Consider the following 21258-nt stretch of genomic DNA (forward strand, 5'->3'; position numbering starts at 1 on the left):
GTTATCAGCCAGGCACTTTCTTTACTAAGTAATTGCATCCTACCTTCCTTAAAATTTGGCAGTGAATTTCCATTGCTCCTCTGCCCCTGGGCCCGTCTAAAGAAGTATTTTGTCTCCACAGTTTCTTATTGTGCTTGTATGAATGTTCCTAAGGTCTCATGTTGCTGAGGGCTAAGGCAAGTTCACCAGAGGGCAGAAGCTTTGCTTAGATGACCCCTTAGGGTCAAAGGAACCCTTGTGAGTTACAGCAAGGGACTAACGGGCCTGAAGGAAGGTGCACCTGGTCATATCCAACCTCTCGGTTCACAGAAGCAGGGCCCTGGAGCCCTCTTGGGTTCGAGTTGCAGGAACCTGGATCGGGGTGAGAATAGATAAGGCTGGCCCTCAGTGGCAGGGTGCAGAGCCGTGGACATGCTGGAATTGGAAAGCAGGCACACTTGGAAAACTCATGAGGATGGCTGTGCTCACAGAAGGGTCTATGGGTAGAGGTGCAGTAGAACAATCTGAAACCTTAGGTCCAGATTGCCTGCAGTTGGACCCAAAGTCAAGGTCCCACAACAGAGATTTGTTAGGATGGTACGAGTACCATCCGTAGATAAAACCTGGACAGATCCCTCCAGATGCTGGTATGCCAAGAGAAATGACCCTGCACCTGTTCCTATTTGCCCAATGATGCCCATTGTCCCAATGTAATTATTTAGAACACCCCTTTTCACTCGCAAGTGTGCCCCAATTTGGACAATTTATACTGCTATCTTATTTTCAAGGCAGTATTCTAAGCCTTCTGTTGGTTCTGACAATAAGAATATAACTTTTCTTTTTCTAAAGACTTGTACAGTGTGCCCTTTATAGCCATCTGCGAAATGGAGCCACCAAGACTAAATATTATTAATAGAGGTTAACTGTCCTTTATCTCTCTTCTGTTAATTTTTTGCTGCCAGGACAAGGTGCTATGGGTCAGGAGAAGGTCAGCAAACACTGTCTAGATCACAGCATCTGACTAGGTATCCAGAGCCCAGAAATTCAGCCTTCCTATGACCGCCTCCAAACTCCAAAACAACTGTTCAGTTTTGTGAATTCAGTTATTGGTTGTTGTTGTTTTTTTGTAACTTATCAGCCTGTGATTTAAACAGCTTTTATTTACCTCTCCAAAACCTTCTGTTCAATAGCACTTAACATTTACTCCATCCAAGATGAGTTGTAGCTTCCTTAAATTAAAAGTCCTATTTATCAAGATAGACACAGAGCCTTCCTAAAGGAAAACCTCAGTCCTGTGGACTCCATCCGTTGAAATTTGTGCTCGTTTGGCCACATTGGATTGAGATGTGCCCATGTGCTAGCCGGCAAAAAAGGATTTGCTAAATAGGTTGTGAGTACAGATTAACTTTAGGAGAATATTTGAACTACATGGGATATGTTATACAGAAAATTAACAGCTCTATCAGTGTTTTCTTTTCAGTAAAGCAGAATAAAGAACCTCAATTTCGAGCATGTATACAATCAGTAGTTTATTAGCCTACTTGGGGTTACTGTATGAATTAAATATAAAGGAAATTCAGTTTTTCAAAAGTTATCCATAATTTTTATTTATTTGTTTGTTTGTTTATTTGTTTGTTTCTTTATCAAGCCTGGTCTTTTTCTCTATTAGTGAAGTAAGTTACATTTGTGCAGTGTTATCTTCTCCTATGGAAGGTTTACTAATTTCAGAGTATAATTGTTTTAAATTGGGAAAATTCAATTTTCTCTAATGTTTTAACATTTAATTCAGTTTTGAATGCTTGTGTTTTCTTGCATTACCCAAAACATTTGGAAAATGAACTCATCTCAACTCATCTTCCCATCCCCAGCCCACTCCGCAACCCCAAGTTACTCGCCACATTTCCTTACTTGAGTTAATGCTAACATGGCTTTTCTAGTCATTAAGAATCTGAGTCATTTGGCTCCTTGTCATACCTTCTTTTGTTTCTTGCCAACCCTTGCTACTTCCCATAAAACCTTTCTTTATCATCTCTCTCGAAACCATCCTTTCTCTTCCCCGAGACGACCCCATTCAGAATTGTGTCACATCACATCTGGCCCACTGCCTGCGCTTCCAGATTGGTTTTCTCACCTCAAGGCTTTCTCCATGCTGAGTCATCTTGAATTTTTTTCTGGATTTACCCTCTTGTAATACAGATGATCACTCCATTCCTCTGATCAAACACTGTCAGTGGGCCTCTGCCTGCCACGGGATAAAATTCAAGCAAAAGCTTTAACGGGACAATCACCACTCTACTTGGGTCCAGTTTTGTCACCCTCTGCTCTCATACGCAAACACGCGACTCATGGCCCACTGCTCTCCTCCCAACCCTCTCTTCACACATTCTTGCTTCTTTGCTTTTATTCAAGCAGTTTTCTACACTTGACATGACTCTGCCTCCACCCCAAAGTTTCACCTACAGAAGTTTCATCCAACCCAAAAGCTGTGTCCTCATGAAGATTCCACCCAGCGGAGCATATTCTTCCTCTGCTCCGTGCCTCCTGTGCTCATTGCCCTTAGCGCTTACTCTGTAGGATGTTTTTATTACTGTCACCTGGATGTTGTCATGTGCCTGCCTCACGGTAAGCTCCTTGGGGGTTCAGCTCTTCATTTCACACAACACCTAGAATTGAGCTTTTGTTGTATGGGTATATGTTCTCATTTAAACCTGGAAAGCTAAAAAAAAAATCAGGTAAACTTATAGGAATGTTTTATCTTTTCAGCAAAACCCAAAATCACTTATGTAGAGAACCAGACTGCCATGGAACTGGAGGAACAGGTCACACTCACTTGTGAAGCCTCAGGAGACCCCATTCCTTCTATCACCTGGAGAACTTCCACCCGAAACATCAGCAGCGAAGAAAAGGTATAATGTCACCCAAGAGTTTCAGGGCCATGGAACGCAGACTCGATGGAGACTGAGTCTGCCCCATGCCCAGTTCTCTTCGGTGAGCCAGAAGATGGGATATGGTCACCAGAGGCCGCAGGCAGGTCCTGTGGGCTCCCTCTTTCAGTCTGACTGGATGCAGCCTGCTCAGCAACCCCTGGCAATGGAACGGGCACCATTCCTTGCTTAGATTTGCAGGGGTTTGATGGTAGTGGGTATGGTCAAGTTAGACGTCCTGGGGAGGCAGGGGATAGTGATTTTCAAAATGCAGGGTTATGGGGCTGTGAGGAACAGGCTAAGCTAAGGGCCTAATGTTCCAGGGGTTCCATCCTCGCCTCAGGAGCGTCCAAGGACGTGTCTCCCAGAAATCATAGGGATCAGTATGAGCCTGTTAGTTCTTTTCCTTGTGTTTTGCATACTCATGCTATACATGCACTATATGCACAAAAGCTTGGTGGCCTTTGTGTCTGCCTGTATTCTTAGCCACATTTGTATATCATTTTTATCTAAAGGCAAAAATAATTAGCAGTTTCTACCTGATGATGTTTTCACTGGGCTCTATAATATTTTCACTGAGAATGTAAGAACAATGTAGCAACCTTCCTGACAAATTTAAACGACTGGGAACATTTAACTAAAGCATGTGGACTTATAGGCCACCGGAAGCTATCTTTATTATTGACAATATATAAAAATTGAAGTGACCCCACATCATGCAGCCCTTCCCTATTGAGTGAGCCGAAAGCAGGAGGAGGAAGAAGCTTGGTTTTAAAGTAACTTAAACCCTCTTATAGCACTTCTCCAATCTCATCTCATACATCCTGTGGTAATGGGCTTCATTTTAGTTGACCAAAGCTTTGTCACCTGTTCAGAAGTAATGAGCTTAGCTTTAAAGGATATTTATAATGGATTGCTTATTGACCAGAATGTCAGAAATGATAGATCTTCACTCTTCTGCCTACCTAAAGGAAAACCTTGGAAAGGGTAAACTCGGATAAAGCCAAAAGGAGATAGTGTGAGATATCAGAGTTAAATTTGGGATCTGCATTTGAGGAACTGATTTCTGTTCTACTAATAGAAAACAAAACTAAATCAAAAGGAACAGAAATTGGTGTTCCAAAAACTCATTATTTTTTGCAAGTTTTACCTCCAGAGTTGAGTTCAACATAACAGAAACTCAACCGAGGAACTGCTAAGTATTTTTGAAACTCGCATACGCTGATCAATATTGTGAAGACCAACTGGATTAAGAAATGAGTTGTTTACTTGGATGCTTTCTTTATCAACATTGGAATTAAACCCTCAGCTCAGATTTTAGTTCCCATCGTGTGTGTTATGTGAATTGAATGTACATTTCAGGGCTTAAACCACAGGGCTACTGCTTGACAGATTTTTCTACGTCTGGCTTGAGAATAGATTTGTCAAGAATGACCCAATGTATATCTTGGACCTACGGTTAAGGACAAAAGTGATATCTATCCGAGATGATCGATGCTTTTAAATTCTGTATCTTTTCTAGGAATAATTCAACAGCCAAACCAGACCAGAAGGGTTATTAAGATTTGTGCCTACCTCGGGTCTTTCAATAGGTTGGCACTTCTGGCTTATATCTGTAAACTCATTTTTATAGAATGAGAACAAATAACCAAACACTAATACAGAGTCATACTTAATAAATAGTGAGACCGGAGGTGTCCAGCAGAGACCGTCTCAAGTAGGCTTTGTATAATTCGGTTATCAGTGTAGATCATTTGTCTCAATCTGAGATACTTACGTAAGCCTAGACGCATAGGTTGTATTGTGGTTTCTATTACTAGGGAATGCCTTCAGGTTTACTTAAAATGACATTACTGGAACATGAGTGAATCAATGTTAGAACAAGTCCTCCAGGTCAGCCAGTGATATGACACCAGATTAATATATCTGCTTAAATGAAACCCTGTATAGAAAAGTTACCATTTCTATTAACTACATATTGACATGATGTCCATTTTATACCACGGACAGCTAATAATTAGAAAAAACAAAGGTGGCCTCTTCATGGGCGGGTCGGACTCCAAATAATAAACTTCACATTCTCTTTGGCAGCTGTTCGCCATGTGCTCCTTCATCTGAAGCTGCATGACATATAATTAGGTATCAAGATTATTAGAGTCACTGAATTATAGGAGTGAAGAAAACAATTTTCTTTTTAAAATCAGGATGACATGCTAAGCAGATAAGAACAAACAATTGTATCTAACTGCCAAGGTAAAGAAGATGCCTGAGAATTAGATCACATAAAATACCGGAATCATGGAAGAGTGGAAGGAAGCCACTCTTTTGAGGTTACCTAGTCTTACTTGGCACCCATTTCTAACACATCTGCCAGAAAGTCACTCAGCCCCTGCCTGAAAGGTAACAGTGTCAGTCCTCCGCAGGGCAGTTGGCCAGTGCTGATGATCAGGAAGGCCCGCTTCCTTGCCCCTTCCACTTCTCAGTCTTTCTACCTCTGCCACGCAGTCTTTATATGAGAACCATTAAAGTGCCCGTTCGATTTTCCTTTTGTCAGTCCATTCTTCCTTTTAACACACCCTTACCTTACTGGTCCTGTACTAGATAGCTTCAGTTCACTAGGGCTCCATGAAAACTTTGTGGTGCCCAGTGTCACTAATGCAGATTTCCAGGGGCTTATTGCTCCCTTGATCTGGACACTGTCATGCAGTTCAAGTTGCATTAGCCCTTTAGCAGTTTCCTCATCCTGTTGCCTCATATTGAGTTTGTGGTCAACTAAAATGTTCAGGTCTTTTTTTACATGAACTGCGTTTAAGCCACATATCCCCTATCCTGTTCCTGTGCAATTGATTGCCCAACCAATCATGCAGAATTTTATATTTATTTCTGTTAAAAATTGTGTCTTCTTGCATGTAATCCAGTGTTTCTCGGTGGGGTCACTATGACAGTTTGTGAAGACTCATCCTTCACTGGTACTGTGCTGTGCATTGCAAGATATTTAGCACCCTAGCTCCCTTCCTCTAAATGCCAGTAGCACCTCTAATCATTGTGATTACCCAAAATTCCATGCATACGAACGCTCCCTGGCTTGAGAGCACTCGTTTGAGTCTATCTTTCCCACCAGTCAAGAATGGCTTTCATCAGAATCATCCTTTAGAGGTCTGTAGGTCCAGAGAATTTCAACGCACCTGGGCCCTCTGTTTTATATATATACACATATATATGTATATATGTATACGTGTGTATATATGTGTGTATTTATATATAAAAGTAATGAGGTCCAGCAGTCAGCGATAACCCCAACCTAAGCTCAAGGTCCAAGGGCAGGCAATTCAGTGGTCTTTTCCCCATGCAGATGTCATCTAGCATTGGTATTAGCTATTGCTTCCAACCTTATAGGAACACTTATTTGAAATATCTTTGTACAAGTCACTGGTAAAAATGTTGCCTGGGACACGGTCAAGTACAGAGTCCTTAGAATGCCATCAGGGTTGCCCTCCAGGTCACTGGCTCAGAAGGTAGAATGCCTGATGCCACGGGGCTCTCTCATGCTTTTAATGACTTCCGTGGAAGGCTCAATGATTCCTTTAATCAGATTACAATATAAGCTAATTAAAGCAGCCTGGTCTTTTACTTCACTGCTTACTTAGCTGAGTCTAGTATTACCCTTCCTAAGAGAAGAGGGAGAAAAGGCTTTCAACCGCAGACATGTAGTTAGAGACTTTCCAATGGAATGCTGATGTTTTCTTCATTTAAAAAAAAGCCAGCAAAAACCAGTAAAGTGAGTCTGCACGTCACACACTATCTTCGATCGTGTCTCTAGGTTTAGTCCAGTCACTCGTCGGAGATCATTATCAGTCTGCTAAGCTTCAGCTCGTTGATGTAAACGGGCTTTTTGCTCAACAATTGGTATAGGTAGGCTAGGTTTGGTCATTAAGACCATTAGGGTAGATCATCTGTCTGAAATTTAATTCATTTCTTAGTGATCACTATTATGTTGACAAACAACAAAACATATTTGAACATCATAACTGGTCAGTGTGATCAGTGTGTATGGCGGTCATTGTGATAATGCAAATACAAAGAAAATTTGTTCATCCACACAATTTCATCACAATTCCTACCCAGACCCCTTTTAATTATTGCCAGGCATTTGAGTGAGTGGTGCTAAATTCGAGGTATTATTTGCATGTTGAGTGAGACCTCTACATGATGGTTTGCATCGGCTATCCCTAGCAGAACAAATCCATCGTGTACTTATTTGAAGATGCCTTTGCAATGACTAATAATGAAAGGCATGTGAAGGCCTAATTCTTAAAAAAGTGGGAGGGGTGAAGAATTGAGATCAAAAAAGATAAACAGAAAAAAATGAAAAGTATTTCATGAACCTTGATTATTGAGCTGACCGAGTAGCCCACAAATAAGAGAGACCTTATGAAATCCTGGATTCTCTGTAAAACTGGAGCTTTTTATCACCAAGAATTCCTCATTCAATACAAACCAAGTGCCCACTTTTAAACATTGGAAGAAGTGCATGCATGGAGCAATCAGAGTCTGGCTTACCGAGGTGTGGGCAAATGTCTAATGAATACTTCAGAATAAGTGGAGGGCTATTTCTCTTGAGTTTATATAGATATTCCTGGAGACTTGTAAGATAGTAAAACATGTGATATGAAAAGAAAATGGACTTAACAATTTTTGGAATAGTACTAATCATATCCTAATTTATTTCATGCGTATATATTTGCATACCATTTGTCTTAAAGTAGGACACACACCTTTACCAAATTATCAGAGACAAGGCACATCCTAGCATTCCACCAGGCACAGGTGAGCAGGCAGGCTACCAGAAATATTGTGTTACTAGCAATTACTTATTCTAATAGCCACAAAACTGTAGGGAGACACAAGGAGAATCAAATCTGAAAAGCAAACAACTCCATATGATACAGCTCCTAAAAAATTCTTGATTCATGCAGCCCTGGCATGTGACAGACAAGCTTCTAAGTAATGTGGAATTGGCAGCCACATTTGACATGTTGGCCCACTGTTACTTTGGTCTATGCATGTTCCTCTGTTTTCACTTTCTTCTTTATTCCAACATCATGTGATATAATCCAACATTTCCATCCTCATATCTCACAAGAGCTCCTTGCATTTAGTGGACTCTTACTAAATGTTTGCTAACTCATTTGTATTTCCTGGATTGCATTGCTGTGTCTCTGGCATCTTTTCTATTCTTTTTCCATCTGAACATCAGGGACAATCTGGCAGTCATGCCATCTAATAGAACAATGCAGGTATGATGTTTTTGACTCTCGTATGAAAACAGAAAAACTGTAAGCAGAGTAGATTCCCAAGCGCCAGATAAATTTAAAAATCTAGATGTGGATAGGGAAAGACCCAAGCTCTATGTCCCTGAGTTGGCTCACCTTTTTTGAGATTGCCATGCCTGATGAAGATGGTGCAAGCTTGAGCCTGCATGCCATATGGGCATTCGTCTGCCTTTAAGAACTGGCTGGAGCCCTACCACAGCATTTGGAGTTCAGTATCCTCAAAGCTTCCTTAGTCTTAGGCACGTCATACCTCTCATTCCTAAAGTGCCTCTCTGCTCCTTTTTTTATTCCTTTTTTTAAAATAAAAATTTGATTTTTAATAGTATGCATGCAAAGTTATAAAATGCATGAGCACAAAATGGTATTAGTGTATTTTTGATAAGCTAATAAAATCCAAAGGAGGAAACTTATCCTATAAGTACCTCTGGATTAGAACCAGTAGTGTCACCAAATACTATAAGGAATATTCAAGATATTTTCAAATAGGAGCAGTCTATTATGTCTGCTGGTATCCATATATATGTCTGCCAAAGATTAGGAAAGCCTATGCCTTTGAATTATACTATCTTAATGTGCATAAGGGGTGGGGGTGGGGGGAAGGCGAATATAAGCTAAGTCCTAAATTAAATTGGGTAATAAACACACCATTGAAAGTGGGCCTTAAAAAGAGTCCTGAATTAAAAAGAAGCTGCATGTGCACGGAATGCAGTGTGATACATCAATTTTCTAAAGCAACATGTTGTAAATTTTTACTGCTTTCTTGTTGTGTTTTATATCTTGTTCTCTCCAGGCTTCGTGGACTCGACCAGAGAAGCAAGAGGTATAGCTTACCTGACCACTAGCCAGTCTTTAGTTTTGAAAACATTACAGTTTAACTCACCATTACAGTTTAATAACCAGGCATGCTAAACTAATTAGTAATTTAGTTAGATTAAAGAATAGGTCAATAGCGGTAGACGTTACTTAGCAATAGTGTCATTTTAGGATGAGCAAGCAAGTTGTGTTGGGAGTGGATGAACAAATCCTTATTATTTCCTAAAACCAGATCGTACTCTCTTGCTGGTGCTGGTAAAATCACATTCAGGTAATTATACTTAGAGAAATAAATCGCCCCAATTCCCAGGGCAGGCATTTTGAAATGTGAAAATTTTTGACTCTCACCTGGTTAATGTGGCTTTGGATCATAAAGTCACAGAGTTGGTGATCGAAGAACCCACTCAGCCCTTTCCTTTCCAGCTCAACTCATCTTGTTGCTCTCTTATTTTAAAATGATTGGTCTTGGTAAATTATCACATCACATTTCATCTCGAAGCAATGCAAATGACATCTCTCGTTGGTTTTCCTAAATTGTTAAACATATCTATATAACTTCATAGATCATTAAATTTATGAGATTAGAGTGATTCGGCACAAATGGTTTTATGTTTTTAAAAATTGCTAGCATTTAGCCTTTGAAATTTCTTTGACAACTTGCTTCAGTTTGGGTAATGTGGGACTTAGTTTGAAAACTGAAGCTAAATGTTCATCTTTAGGTTTTATTGTCACACCCCAAGATGCTACTCATGATCATACCTATCATTTTTTACCTGATTTGTATGATTAAATAACAGATAGTGAAATAAAAACCAGTATTCTCTAGATGAGGTTTATGGATCTAATCTGTACTTTCTTTAAAAAATAGCTTTTGTTTCTTCTCCAGATGGAATTTCGATAATGTAATACTATAAATGTAGAATATAGCAAGCAATCCTATAGACTGTATTATAATTAGGTAAATCTATCCTCTCGGTCTCTCGGAAATGATTATTATTCAGAACACATAACTCGTGTTCAGGTCATAGCTATAAATATTTAATGCTGTTTAATATTAAGTTGACTGCCTGTCCTCAGGCACTGATGTTAGTTTCTGCACATGAACACACTGCTGTCATCAGATCTAGTTCATTATAAGCTCTCTTTGCATCAGACCTTCCTCCATGTCATAGGGACTATAGTTCAGTGCACCGCCTCACCAAAATGCTTCCTTCCTATGACACAGGAATCTCTTAGTGCTATAACAGGCTGCGTGTTTTATTGCCCCAAAGTCATGGACCCACTGGGATCGGGGAAGAGAGAGAAGGGTTAATTACTTCTGAGCAGCTACAGAACTCATTCTGCTTGGCCTTGTACATCTTCCCCCTGTCATTCTGATTTAGACCTGGCTAGAGGAGGAGCTGAGATTTATCAGGGAGCATTAAGGAGATGTTAAAAGAATTATTAGCATAAATGGAAGTAATAGGTTTACTCCCCAGCAAGCAGACACCTGATTCCGTTTTCCAGAAGTGTCTTTATCTTCAGTATCTCACTCTGGACATAATTGACTTTCAAATGAGTGCCACCCCTGAGGCCCAGAGGTTCCATTCCTTGCTATATATGTCATTTGGAGATGAAAACTGCAAGTCCTGATGAGGTCAGAAGGTGGCTTGCTTTATGGTCAGTTTCATTCTGTAAGCTTTGAAGAGCCTCAGCACTTTTACGTGGAAGAAGGGGGACAACAATGTTTTGATGAGAAGAATAATCATAATTGCCCTTTATATTCATTTACAAAGCAGGGTCTTCTTGCCATAATGATCTTTTCATTCTTGCCCAGAGTTCATCTGTTTCCTTCTTCAGAGCCTGAATTGTCAACATGACTTTTGGTCTGGATGGCTTGTAGATGGCACTCCCTGACTTTGTCCCGGTGCCAGGGTAAAACATTTCTGAAGGAGATAGTCCAGTCACGCTGGAGTCTCTTCTCTCTGCGTCCCCCTCCGAGGGAGAACTGGGCATCTGGCAAATAATCTCATCATCAATCCTGTTATGAGCCGCTGCAAAATAAGAATTCTCTATAGAGGGCCACCTCCTGGTCTCTTGACATCATTAAATGAGAAAATTTTCCACACCGAGAACTTGAAGAAAAAGACCAGGGTGGGGAGGAGTATAGCTGTCCATACAATCATTTCCTGAGTTTCTCTTTGACCATTTTCTAGGTTATTCTGAGTAAAGACTGCTCACGCCTTGCTTTTTGTTATTTGTCCATGTCCTACTCTTACCTACATGACTTTCTTTGCATCTCTTGCTGCAATACCTCTTCCTTATAGAAATGTTCTCTTGACTTCCCAAAGATTCTGGTCAGTTTTCCATGTTTATGCATGGTGGCCCCAGGACATGTCCTGTCTGTGCGACAAAGAATTATAGTTCAGTTGCTGGTTGGCATCACTGTGTTCTCACTGAGATAACCAGAAAGGCCAGTGTGGACCTTGAATTTTCTCCACTTTTGTCCTGTTGTCTTTTGGCAAATGGGAGTGACAAGCAGGTCATGTCATCCTTTTAGAAATACTTGTTTGCAGGGATGGCTTCACATTCTCGATGCCACTAATTTAGATTGATGGGTAAAGATGTTGTGTGGCACATGAAAATTGCCCCTGGGATGTACAGACACAACCCTGTCAGCCCACAGGAATGGAGATCCCAGGATCCAATATCTTCGACAAACTGGAAACTTTTGAGAGTCTCGAGGCTTTCTAGTCAAGCGCTCCATACTTGTCTTTTGTCATCTCTCATTTGTGTGTGGCGTCTCTTGGGGTGCAGCTTCTCAGCCAGTCAGCCTCACAGATGTACAGGCCAGATGGAGCTGAAAGCCACAGGCATCGGGCACTCCTCTTAGAGAGGAGTGGCAGGTACAGCCAGAGGTGGTGGTGATGTCGCATGGCTTTTCAGTCTCCTTGCTAGCCATCGTGTTCTAGCTTCCAGGGTTGAAATGTAATGGGGCTTAGATGGCTGACATGGATTAGGTCTATCAGTGATGGTACAGGGACTTCTTACAATAGACTTGCCGAGACCTCTCACAAAGCCAGTGGTGCCTTGCTTTTGAGCATCCCAAACTGACTTTTATATGACGTTGCAATTCTGGGTTGGGGGCTTCCAAACCAGCATATAAAAGAATTTGAAGTCAGGTGTCCTTTCATTCTTTAAAAGCCCAAGCTTATTGGGTAAGAGATGTCATATGCAGACCACTCACCTGTCCATCTCTATAGAATATCATATGCTGTAAGGACAAAGTCTCCTTCAAATTACCAGCTTTCTTGAGGATCCGAACTTGGGCCACATGCCCAGACCTTTCCTAGGCCAATAGCCATTTCACTTAGAGTATCGGGGGCAGGGCGACCCTTTGGAAATATGCCAGTACCCATTGCCTAGAGATCATATGCTTATTTCCTTTTTGACCAGTCTTGCAATTCCAGAGGCTCAGAAAGCCAATTATAGTATCTAGAGCTGGAAAATGGTGGTGACTGTGGTGTCGGGGATCCCAGATCTGCCTGGGACTCTTTGTACTACTCACTGTTCCTAGAGAGGGAACACAGTTACCCTCACTTCCAGCTCAGCAACTCCTGAACTCTGAGTTGTGAGGCTTTTTTTAAAATGAAATTATTTTACTTTTAAGCATCCCGGAAAGCAAGGCATCTGCGTAAATATAGGTTTCTTACATAATTTCTTACATTTTTGGCACATTCAGATTTCCCATTACGTAGATTCCCATTACATGTGCATGTACCGTGGAACTGGCAGATGGCAGACTGCTGGAAGGAGAGGGTGGGAGTGCAGGTTTCCCAGAATCTCATGAGGCAAGCCTGTTTCTGCTGGAATATCTTGCTGGTCAGGACTTTTGTTTCCATTTCAAAGATGCCTAACGTCGTCTTGGGGGACCTTGGTTGTCCTTGCCCCAGAACCAATCTTGGCACATAGGCTATGCTGCTTGATATGAACTGAGTCCCATTTTCTGTTTCGGACACACCCAAGTTCCCATGGTGCTCTCTGCAGCCTCCCCCCACTAGTTGGTACCTAAAGCGAGACTTAGACATTAGCAGAGAGAAGAGAGAGGATGTGAGACTGGTCACAGACAAACGATGGCCTGGTCTCCTAGCCCCTGCCCTGTCTCGGGCTCTGATGCTCTCCCTTCCCTCCCGGCAGACTCTGGACGGGCACATGGTGGTGCGGAGCCATGCCCGAGTGTCATCCCTGACCCTGAAGAGCATCCAGTACACAGACGCTGGAGAATACATCTGCACTGCCAGCAACACCATCGGCCAGGACTCCCAGTCCATGTACCTCGAAGTGCAATGTGAGGAATAACCGTGGAAAGATGCGGTGTGGGGAAGGGCCGTGCAGGGTCAGCATGAAAGGGGAAAAGGGCAGCTACCTGAGCTGTACCCTGTGAGCTCTGCTCACCTTCTCTGTGGTGGTCGGCCCTAGACCGCATCAGAGCTGTGTCCCCAGCTCATCCCCTTCACACCATCCCTAGGCTTCTTACAAGCCTGCCTGCCCTCTGTCTTTCCATGCAGCTCACAGGTTTGACAAAAAAGCTGGACCTCTACTGTACCCTGGCACTAGCTGTGCTTTGGGGCAGACCCGCCTTCTGGGGCCAGGAGACAGGATATGTGGGGTTCTATAATAGTGGCAGTTTCCCTGATAGTCATTGCCATTCATTGCAGATGCGCCCAAGCTGCAGGGCCCTGTGGCTGTGTACACTTGGGAGGGGAACCAGGTGAACATCACTTGCGAGGTATTTGCCTACCCCAGTGCCACAATCTCATGGTTTCGAGATGGACAGCTGTTGCCAAGCTCCAACTACAGCAATATCAAGATCTACAACACCCCCTCTGCCAGCTACCTGGAGGTGAGTTGGGGGGGTGGGTCAGAGGGCAAAGTGGAAAAGGCACAGTTTGACCATGGATAGGCTCCTGTAAGCAGCTAAAATCTCTCTTGCTTCGCTGGCATGTCTTAAGCCAGGAACCCTTGGCTGAAGTCGAAACTGAGCCTTATTCTCCCTAGGCAAGATCAGGGTATGAGAGGCAGGGTGTGTCTCTCCCCTTTTCTGTTCTTCTCTGTGGTTTAAGGCTAGTGATTCCTGCTTTACTGGTTCTATTCTTTGCTAATTTAACCCAATAAATAAGGAACGGAGGCTGTGGCCATCCCATGGGACATGTAACCCAAGAACTCCTTCTTTCTAAAGGTGACTCCAGACTCCGAAAATGATTTTGGAAACTACAACTGTACTGCAGTGAACCGCATTGGACAGGAGTCTTTGGAATTCATCCTTGTCCAAGCAGGTGAGCACCTCTTACGTTGTACCACCCTCAAAACCCTTGCCAGCCCATTTTGTGTCCTTTGGTGATGTCAGGAGAGTGGGAAGGAGAGAGAGCCATGGTCAGCAGGGCCAGGTGAGGGGGCAGGGCTGATGGAGTCTTGAGTATCTGAGCACCGGGCATGTTCAGAGAGAATCACAGGTGAGATGGGCTGGGGGGACAGGATACAGGCGACAGGATTCCAGGAGTCAGCAGAAATGAAAGAGACGTGCTTTGTGGTTGTAAGTTGTGTCCTGGACCAAATCGGGCTCATCTGGGTCTCCATATGTGCCCTCTCCGCAGACACCCCATCTTCACCATCCATCGACCAGGTGGAGCCATACTCCAGCACAGCACAGGTGCAGTTTGATGAGCCAGAGGCCACAGGCGGGGTGCCCATCCTCAAGTACAAGGCCGAATGGAGAGCAGTGGGCGAGGAAGTGTGGCACTTCAAGTGGTATGATGCCAAGGAAGGTGAGTGGAGACGAGTCTTCGTTTCCTTTAGAATGATGAGTCACTCAGTGGTGGGCACACACTCACCTCCTGAGTTCACCAGATCCTGGCACCTGGACTGCCCATTTGGGTAGGGTGGCACACCGCTCTTACCTACAGGGAGAGGCGAGATGCCACCACCTGCCATCCTGTTCATGTTCCTATGCTGTAGCACCGTCACTGTCCCTCCAGGATTAGGGCACGGTCACACCTCATGCAGAGTTGTTGGCCTTCAGATCCTGGTTCCCATGACCTTGCCAGGATGGATGAGGCCATTTCAGCTACATTCCAAGCAGAAGCCCTGCATAGGTGCTGAGCAAAATCAGACGCGTTCAGTCCACCGTGCTCTGCATGCGTGGATTACATGGGCCACGGGTTTTTGCCATTGCCCAGCCAGTCCTGTCTGGGTATACTCAGGGACTGTTATTTAATAAGCAGAGCCAGAAAAACAAGTTTGCTCATAAGTCAATTCTGTGATATATTTCTAACTAAGAATTTGTTAAATGACCCTTGGATGACTGCAATTGGAAGATTCTGAGCCCAGACCATCTTTCCCTGAAGAATGAGTATATTTATGTCTAACTCTCCTTTTCCAGTTAAATTGGAATAGCTCAGTGAAGTATGTTTTGTTTCTGTAGAAACGTTTGATCCTGGCCAGGTATGTGGTACCGAGGGTGGATTAGGAGTGTGTTAGAACACGTCATAGCCATTCAGAGGCATCTTCCAACCCAGTTTTACTGAGAATTCACTCCACCAGGAGCTTCCATCACTCCTTCAGCTTTGGAGAGGAGTGAGGGTTTCTGGGAGGAATTTCTGTGTAATCAGGAGTGGAACTAGAAGAGAACAATTCTTCTACCTTTATAACTTCCCTCTGAAACCTCATACCGACATTGCGGGGCTGATACCATGTTATAGTCTGTCCACAGGTTTTGTTTTTTTAACATCATTTCCAGCTATCTTTTTATTGTAAAATTTTTGTGTGTGTGTGTGTGTGTATGCAGATTTCCCATTATGTGGATTGTGTGTATGTACACACACACACACACACACACACACATAACGTAAAATGTACCATTTTAACCATTTTAAGTACATTAAGTGGCATTAAGTACAGTCACGTTGTTGGGCAACCATCACTCTCCATCCCAAACTCAGTACCCATTAAACAATAACTCCCCATTCCCTCCTCCCCCAGCTCCTGACAACCGCCAGTCTACTTTCTGTCTCTACGTGGTCGACTATTCTAGATACTTCATATAAGTAGAATAATACAGTATTTATCCTTTTGTGTCTGGTTGATTTCACTTAGCATAATATCCTCAGGTTTCATCTATGTTGTAACATGTGTCAGAATTTCATCCCTTTTTACAGCTGAATAACATTCCGTTGAATGTACATACCACAGGCTGTTTATTCATCTGTCCATGGACACTTGGGTCAGGTCCACTTTTTGGCTATTATGAACAATGCTGCTGTGAACATGGGTGTACAAATATCTGTTTCAGCCCCTTTCAGCTCTTTTGTGTATATATCCAGAAATGGAATTGCTGGATCAAACGATCATTCTGTGTTTGACTTTTTGAGAACTCGCCGTAGTGTTTTCCACAGCAGCTGCACCATTTTACCAATAGGCTTTTCATCCTTTGTGCTCCTTCCCATATTCTCACAACAGCCAGCATGGAGGGCATCGTCACCATAATGGGCCTGAAGCCTGAGACGACGTACGCAGTACGACTGGCAGCTCTCAATGGCAAGGGCCTGGGCGAAATCAGCGCAGCCTCCGAGTTCAAGACACAGCCAGTCCGTAAGTAAAGCCAGCTGCCCTGCCTCTTCCCCCACCCACCCTCTTCTCCTGGGGGGAATGGGGGACCCTGAGCTGGCCCGGTCCGTTGTTAGGTTTTTTTGTCTTTCAGATTCCTCTGCTCAAAGTAGTCCCACCTTCCAGTTCCCTGGCCCTCGGCGATGGCTGATACCCAGCCCCTTTATCCTCTCTTTCTCACTGGGCTTGGTGACACTGTCAGAGTAGCTGGTCCAGCTCGTTAGAATAACAGCCGGGGAAGAAAACCACCAGCACATTATGAAAGGGAATGGGAAGAAACACAGCAGTGTGCTGCAGAGGGAACTGGGAGATTTGCTTTTTGACACAGATCACAAAGGCCCTAAGCACCTTGTGACTTGAAGGAAGAGGGTAAAGGCAGTGACAGTTCACATAATTAGTTGTGGGACTTTTGATGCAGCAGAGATAATAAGTTATAGAAGAGCGGAGACTGCTGTAGGATGTAGGAGCGGAAGCAAAGCCCCAGGAATGCAAAAGGGAAGCAGACGCTGAGGCCTTCGACTCTGCTGCTCCTCCTTCCTTCCTGCGCCAGGAGCACACCTCAGGGTCTCCTTCCCTCGCGGCCTCCTTGAGGAGTCGCTTCTTCCAGATTTCATTCAAGGATGCATATCTGTTTTCCTCTGTCATTCCCTCTTTCCTAAAACTATGCCTGCCACCTTGCCCCCTCCCTTCCCACAAACGGCCAGGCGTTGGGTGAGCCCTGCTCTGGTAGTATCCCTCCACGGAACTGAGTTACTGCCCTGGGAGGATCATGAGTCCGCCCAGCTGAAGAAGATGCTGTAGAACCAGACTTCTTGAGCAGTCACAGAGCTACCTGGGCCCTCTCGGATTCCTGGAATTAAAAAGCCCCTTTGCTTCCTTCTCTTTGAAGCCAGGGGCCTGCGAAGCGATCTCTTTACCTTTTCCCAGAAATAGAAAGCCTGTCTTATCTTCCTTCTACAGGAATTGCTTCTTTCTGGATGTGAAATAATTTGATAATTTGAGTTCCCAGCACTATGGGTTCTGCAATACTATTCATTTCTTTTACATCTTATTTTTTTTCTTGGGTCTGTCTCTTGTCTTTTCTCTTCGTCTGTGTTCCATCCATGGGAAATGCAGATAGCCCCCTTCCACGTAAGTGCCTCTTCGTACTTCATTACCTGTGTCTATAGCGTTAACAACTGCTAGTCCTAGTTCTTAATTTAGTTCTGGTCCCTTTTTGTCCCCTAGAGGCTGAAGTAGATGATACTCTCTGGGCCCTAACCACACTGACTTCAGTCTAGTGTGTTCTGTTAATGTCGTAGGTTACTCCAAGAGGCTAACACTCGTCCTGTTTTAGAGCATGCAACTCTTGTGTCTTTCGATATTATGTTTATTAATTTTTGTGTGTGACAGTTACCCTGTGACAACAATGATGTTTGCTGAGCCGAGTGTGGTGGCAGTCTGCAGATGGTCTGTTAATAACATGTTGTGGTACCACCTCACCTTTAGCCAGGATGCCAGGAAAGTGACCACGTCCTTACCAGGCCTCAGTTCAAAATCCTTTCACGGGAAAAAGAACCCGAAAAGATTCTCACGTTTTCTTTTAGGAGATAAAAGAATTGAGCTCACTGAGCCTTCTGTTTAGTCTATCATGGTAGTAGCCGGAGGGCACGAGGAGGATTGGTGGGGGAGGCAGCAGCTACAAGTGTAAAGAGTAGCGTGAAGTTTTGGTCCAAGCTACAGGGACATCTTGCAGGCAGTTGCTGGGATGTTAAACCCCCCAGTTCCCATCAACTCTGTCCTTTAGGTACTTGCAATGCGCATTTCCATGTTTGGGAAAACTAACCAGCTACTTAGTCACTCTACTGCCAAGCACGTAGAGAGGGGTGATTCTCCCCAGGAAGGACCCCCTAATTGTGAAAGCTATAACTAGTGGACATAAGGAGCAAGGATAATGGGAAGCTGGTCTGGGCGACCCAGCCTGCACAGATGCCCCCAAGCATCACTTCCGCTGAGGTGTGGCCCGTTCTTCCTAAGCCGAGCTCAGAATAGTGGAGGGTAGTGCTACCCAGAGAGACTCGGAAGAAAAGGTGTTCAAGAAGCCGCACACTATTTTCATAAAAAGCTCCTGGCTCCTGAAAGGCACACAGGGAAACTCATCTTTTAAAAATTTATTCAGAAATATCGCAGCAGCAGCAGAAACTAAGTAGCTCAGTGTAGGCGTTTTGAAATTTCGAGCAAGTGCTAAATTTACTATCTCAGCAGAGTTGGTTCCTGAATGAACCAGTTCTAGAAGGAGTCAAAATGGCAGGGGCTGGGGGGGTGGGGCGGGGAAGGTAGTTGTCAGGTAAGTCTGACAGCTGTCTGCTCAAGCTGGCAGCTCTTCTTCCCTGTGTGAATGCAGACAGAGCAGCTCTGGCTGTGAGAGCACCTTCCCCCTGGATGCAAAGCTGGTCTTTAGCCTGAGTCTTCTTGTTTCCCTTCTTCTAGATGTTATCAGTACATAAATAGGGAGGAAGGGAGGAAGGCCGTGATGAGGCCTTCTTGGAGTTTCTAACCAGTAGCTGGGTTTTCAGAACGGAATCAGAGTGACTGGGTATTGGACTTCCAAGGTTCTAAGTGGTTTTCATTCATTGCCAGCTCAGCCCTTGTAAAGAGGAGAATTTCTATAGAAGATGCTGTTTTAAAAGTCAATGTTTAATTTAAAAAAAGAGAGAGAGAGAGATACTTCTAGACCTGTTGTTTATTATCGGATAGTATGAAAACGGGTAATTAACCAAGATTCCAAGAAGCCCTTTGGAAAATGGTAGGGTCAGCTTTCCATTTCAAGTAGATCACAAATAATACAGTAGCAGGCATTGCTAGTGTCATGAAAAGTCTGTTTCCTCAATCATTTAATAAAGTTATGATTGAGAAAATTAAAAAAGCAAACTTCTTTTAGATAAGAAGAACCGTGGCACAGTCTTAGAATTGAGTGTGCCTTGTTCAAGAACTCGAGCAGCATAAGAGGTGCTACACATGTGGAAATATGTGGAAACCTCGTACTCTAGAGTTAGTTATTGTGCTCTTCTTTCCTTGCACCCTCATAGCCTACCTAGAGTTGCCAAAGTGGGGGCCTAGCCCAAGGGGTATCGTGTTAGCACTGGACCTATCCTGGAAAAGGATGTAGTTGGAAGGAAGATGCCAGCATTTCCTACTGCCATGACGACACCCACTTTCCACTACTAGGGAGTGAAGACAGGGTTTAGGAAGCATCTTCTCTGAGTTTTACTCCCATTACTTGAAGGAACAACGGTTGCCTGGACACAATCAGCCATCAACAAGTATAGCAGTTCAGCTGCGTGCTTATGCAGAGCCCAGGAACCAGTGGTGTGGGTTTCTGACATTGGCTCGTCTCGCCCACTGACGGTGGATTCCCCTCCTGTAATGTTGGGGTGCAGATGCACAGCCTGATCCTGTGACACTGGAGTTAGGCCCTGAGTGCACCTTTACCCCAAAGGAGAGAAGGTACAGGATCGACAGAGAATCATTGCTGCCAGACCCCTGCACTGGGAGATGTTAGGTGAGAGCCAGCGCATTTCATATTAGCTTATCACTTGAAGTTTGTTGAGATGTCTCAATAATGGGGTTGCCTTCTTGGTTCCTTAATGGACTTCTCCACATTTAGAGGCATGAGTATGTCAAAGTAGGGACGAACAGATGAAACTAGCCAAAGCCACAGATACCTCAAGGACTCCTGCTTCTGATCTGCCAGATTAGAAAGCATGGCTCACCTGTTAGGAGGTTCTTGCACACAGTTCATAAATGTGTGTGTGAAGGTAATAAAGAAGCTGTGACTCCAAACAAACAGAACTCCAAACTGAGAAAATGTTCCTGTTTCGTGTATATTTAGGACAAATGTTTTTATGCCGTTAAGACACTCTTAAATGGAAAGCTGATGACCTCTGTTTGCCTTGGGAAGGGCTGCTTCCCTATCTGAGCTGCTGAGGCCCTAAAGTGATGTCACAATTTATTATGAATCTTTTCCTCATGACTGAGCTGTACCCCTTCAGAATTTCATTGCCTGAGTATTACCTCTTAATTGCTTCTGTACCATGAAGTGAAGTAAACAATTTTTTTCAGGGTATAAAGATTATGTATAAATGAGTCTCTACTTTTTAAAAGAGGCATCTTGAGATTTTTGTGTTCACGTTTTGCCCCCTAGATAGCACATCGCAAGTATAAGTTTAATGCCTTGTAATATGTTGTGGTTAAAGCACATAAAACTCTGTCTCTTTGCCAAAATGATATGGACAATTATGCAAATAACTCAAGCCAAACAAAAGAGAAAGAAAGAGAGATACACTTTTACCTGAATTAACCAGACCGTCAAATCATGATGAGTTAGTAGCCTATCTTGTTCTGATTCCAGTGACATTGCACTTGCATGGTTTCATGGGGTACCCTCATCTGGAAGGCAAAAGGAAGACCAAACCATGAATGTCAAGGCAATGTTGAAGATATGGTAATGTTTTCCCAAATTTTCATCTAGCTCCAAAAGGACTTTATTTTATGATTGTGGATACGACAACTTCTTAATATTTGCCAAT

At 43.5% G+C, this 21258-nt stretch overlaps 1 protein-coding gene across 5 annotated transcripts in view; it reads left to right on the top strand.

Annotated features, from left to right (window-relative positions):
* NCAM1 (neural cell adhesion molecule 1) overlaps positions 1-21258 on the top strand; it is a 306704-nt gene that overhangs the window by 250111 nt on the left and 35335 nt on the right. For 3 of the 5 annotated variants that reach the window (XM_039887928.1, XM_039887925.1, XM_039887927.1), the window contains exons 8-13: positions 2743-2885; positions 13226-13376; positions 13747-13931; positions 14268-14364; positions 14683-14853; positions 16544-16675. In XM_039887928.1, coding sequence (XP_039743862.1) covers positions 2743-2885; positions 13226-13376; positions 13747-13931; positions 14268-14364; positions 14683-14853; positions 16544-16675 — 879 coding nt within the window. Of the gene's footprint in view, positions 1-2742; positions 2886-13225; positions 13377-13746; positions 13932-14267; positions 14365-14682; positions 14854-16543; positions 16676-20173; positions 20177-21258 lie in introns of all 5 variants that reach the window. The other 2 variants (XM_039887923.1, XM_039887924.1) reach the window with 1 other exon arrangement.

This window comes from Pteropus medius, unplaced genomic scaffold (assembly GCF_902729225.1).
Source record: "Pteropus medius unplaced genomic scaffold, Ma_sr-lr_union100, whole genome shotgun sequence".
Taxonomy (NCBI): domain Eukaryota; kingdom Metazoa; phylum Chordata; class Mammalia; order Chiroptera; family Pteropodidae; genus Pteropus; species Pteropus medius.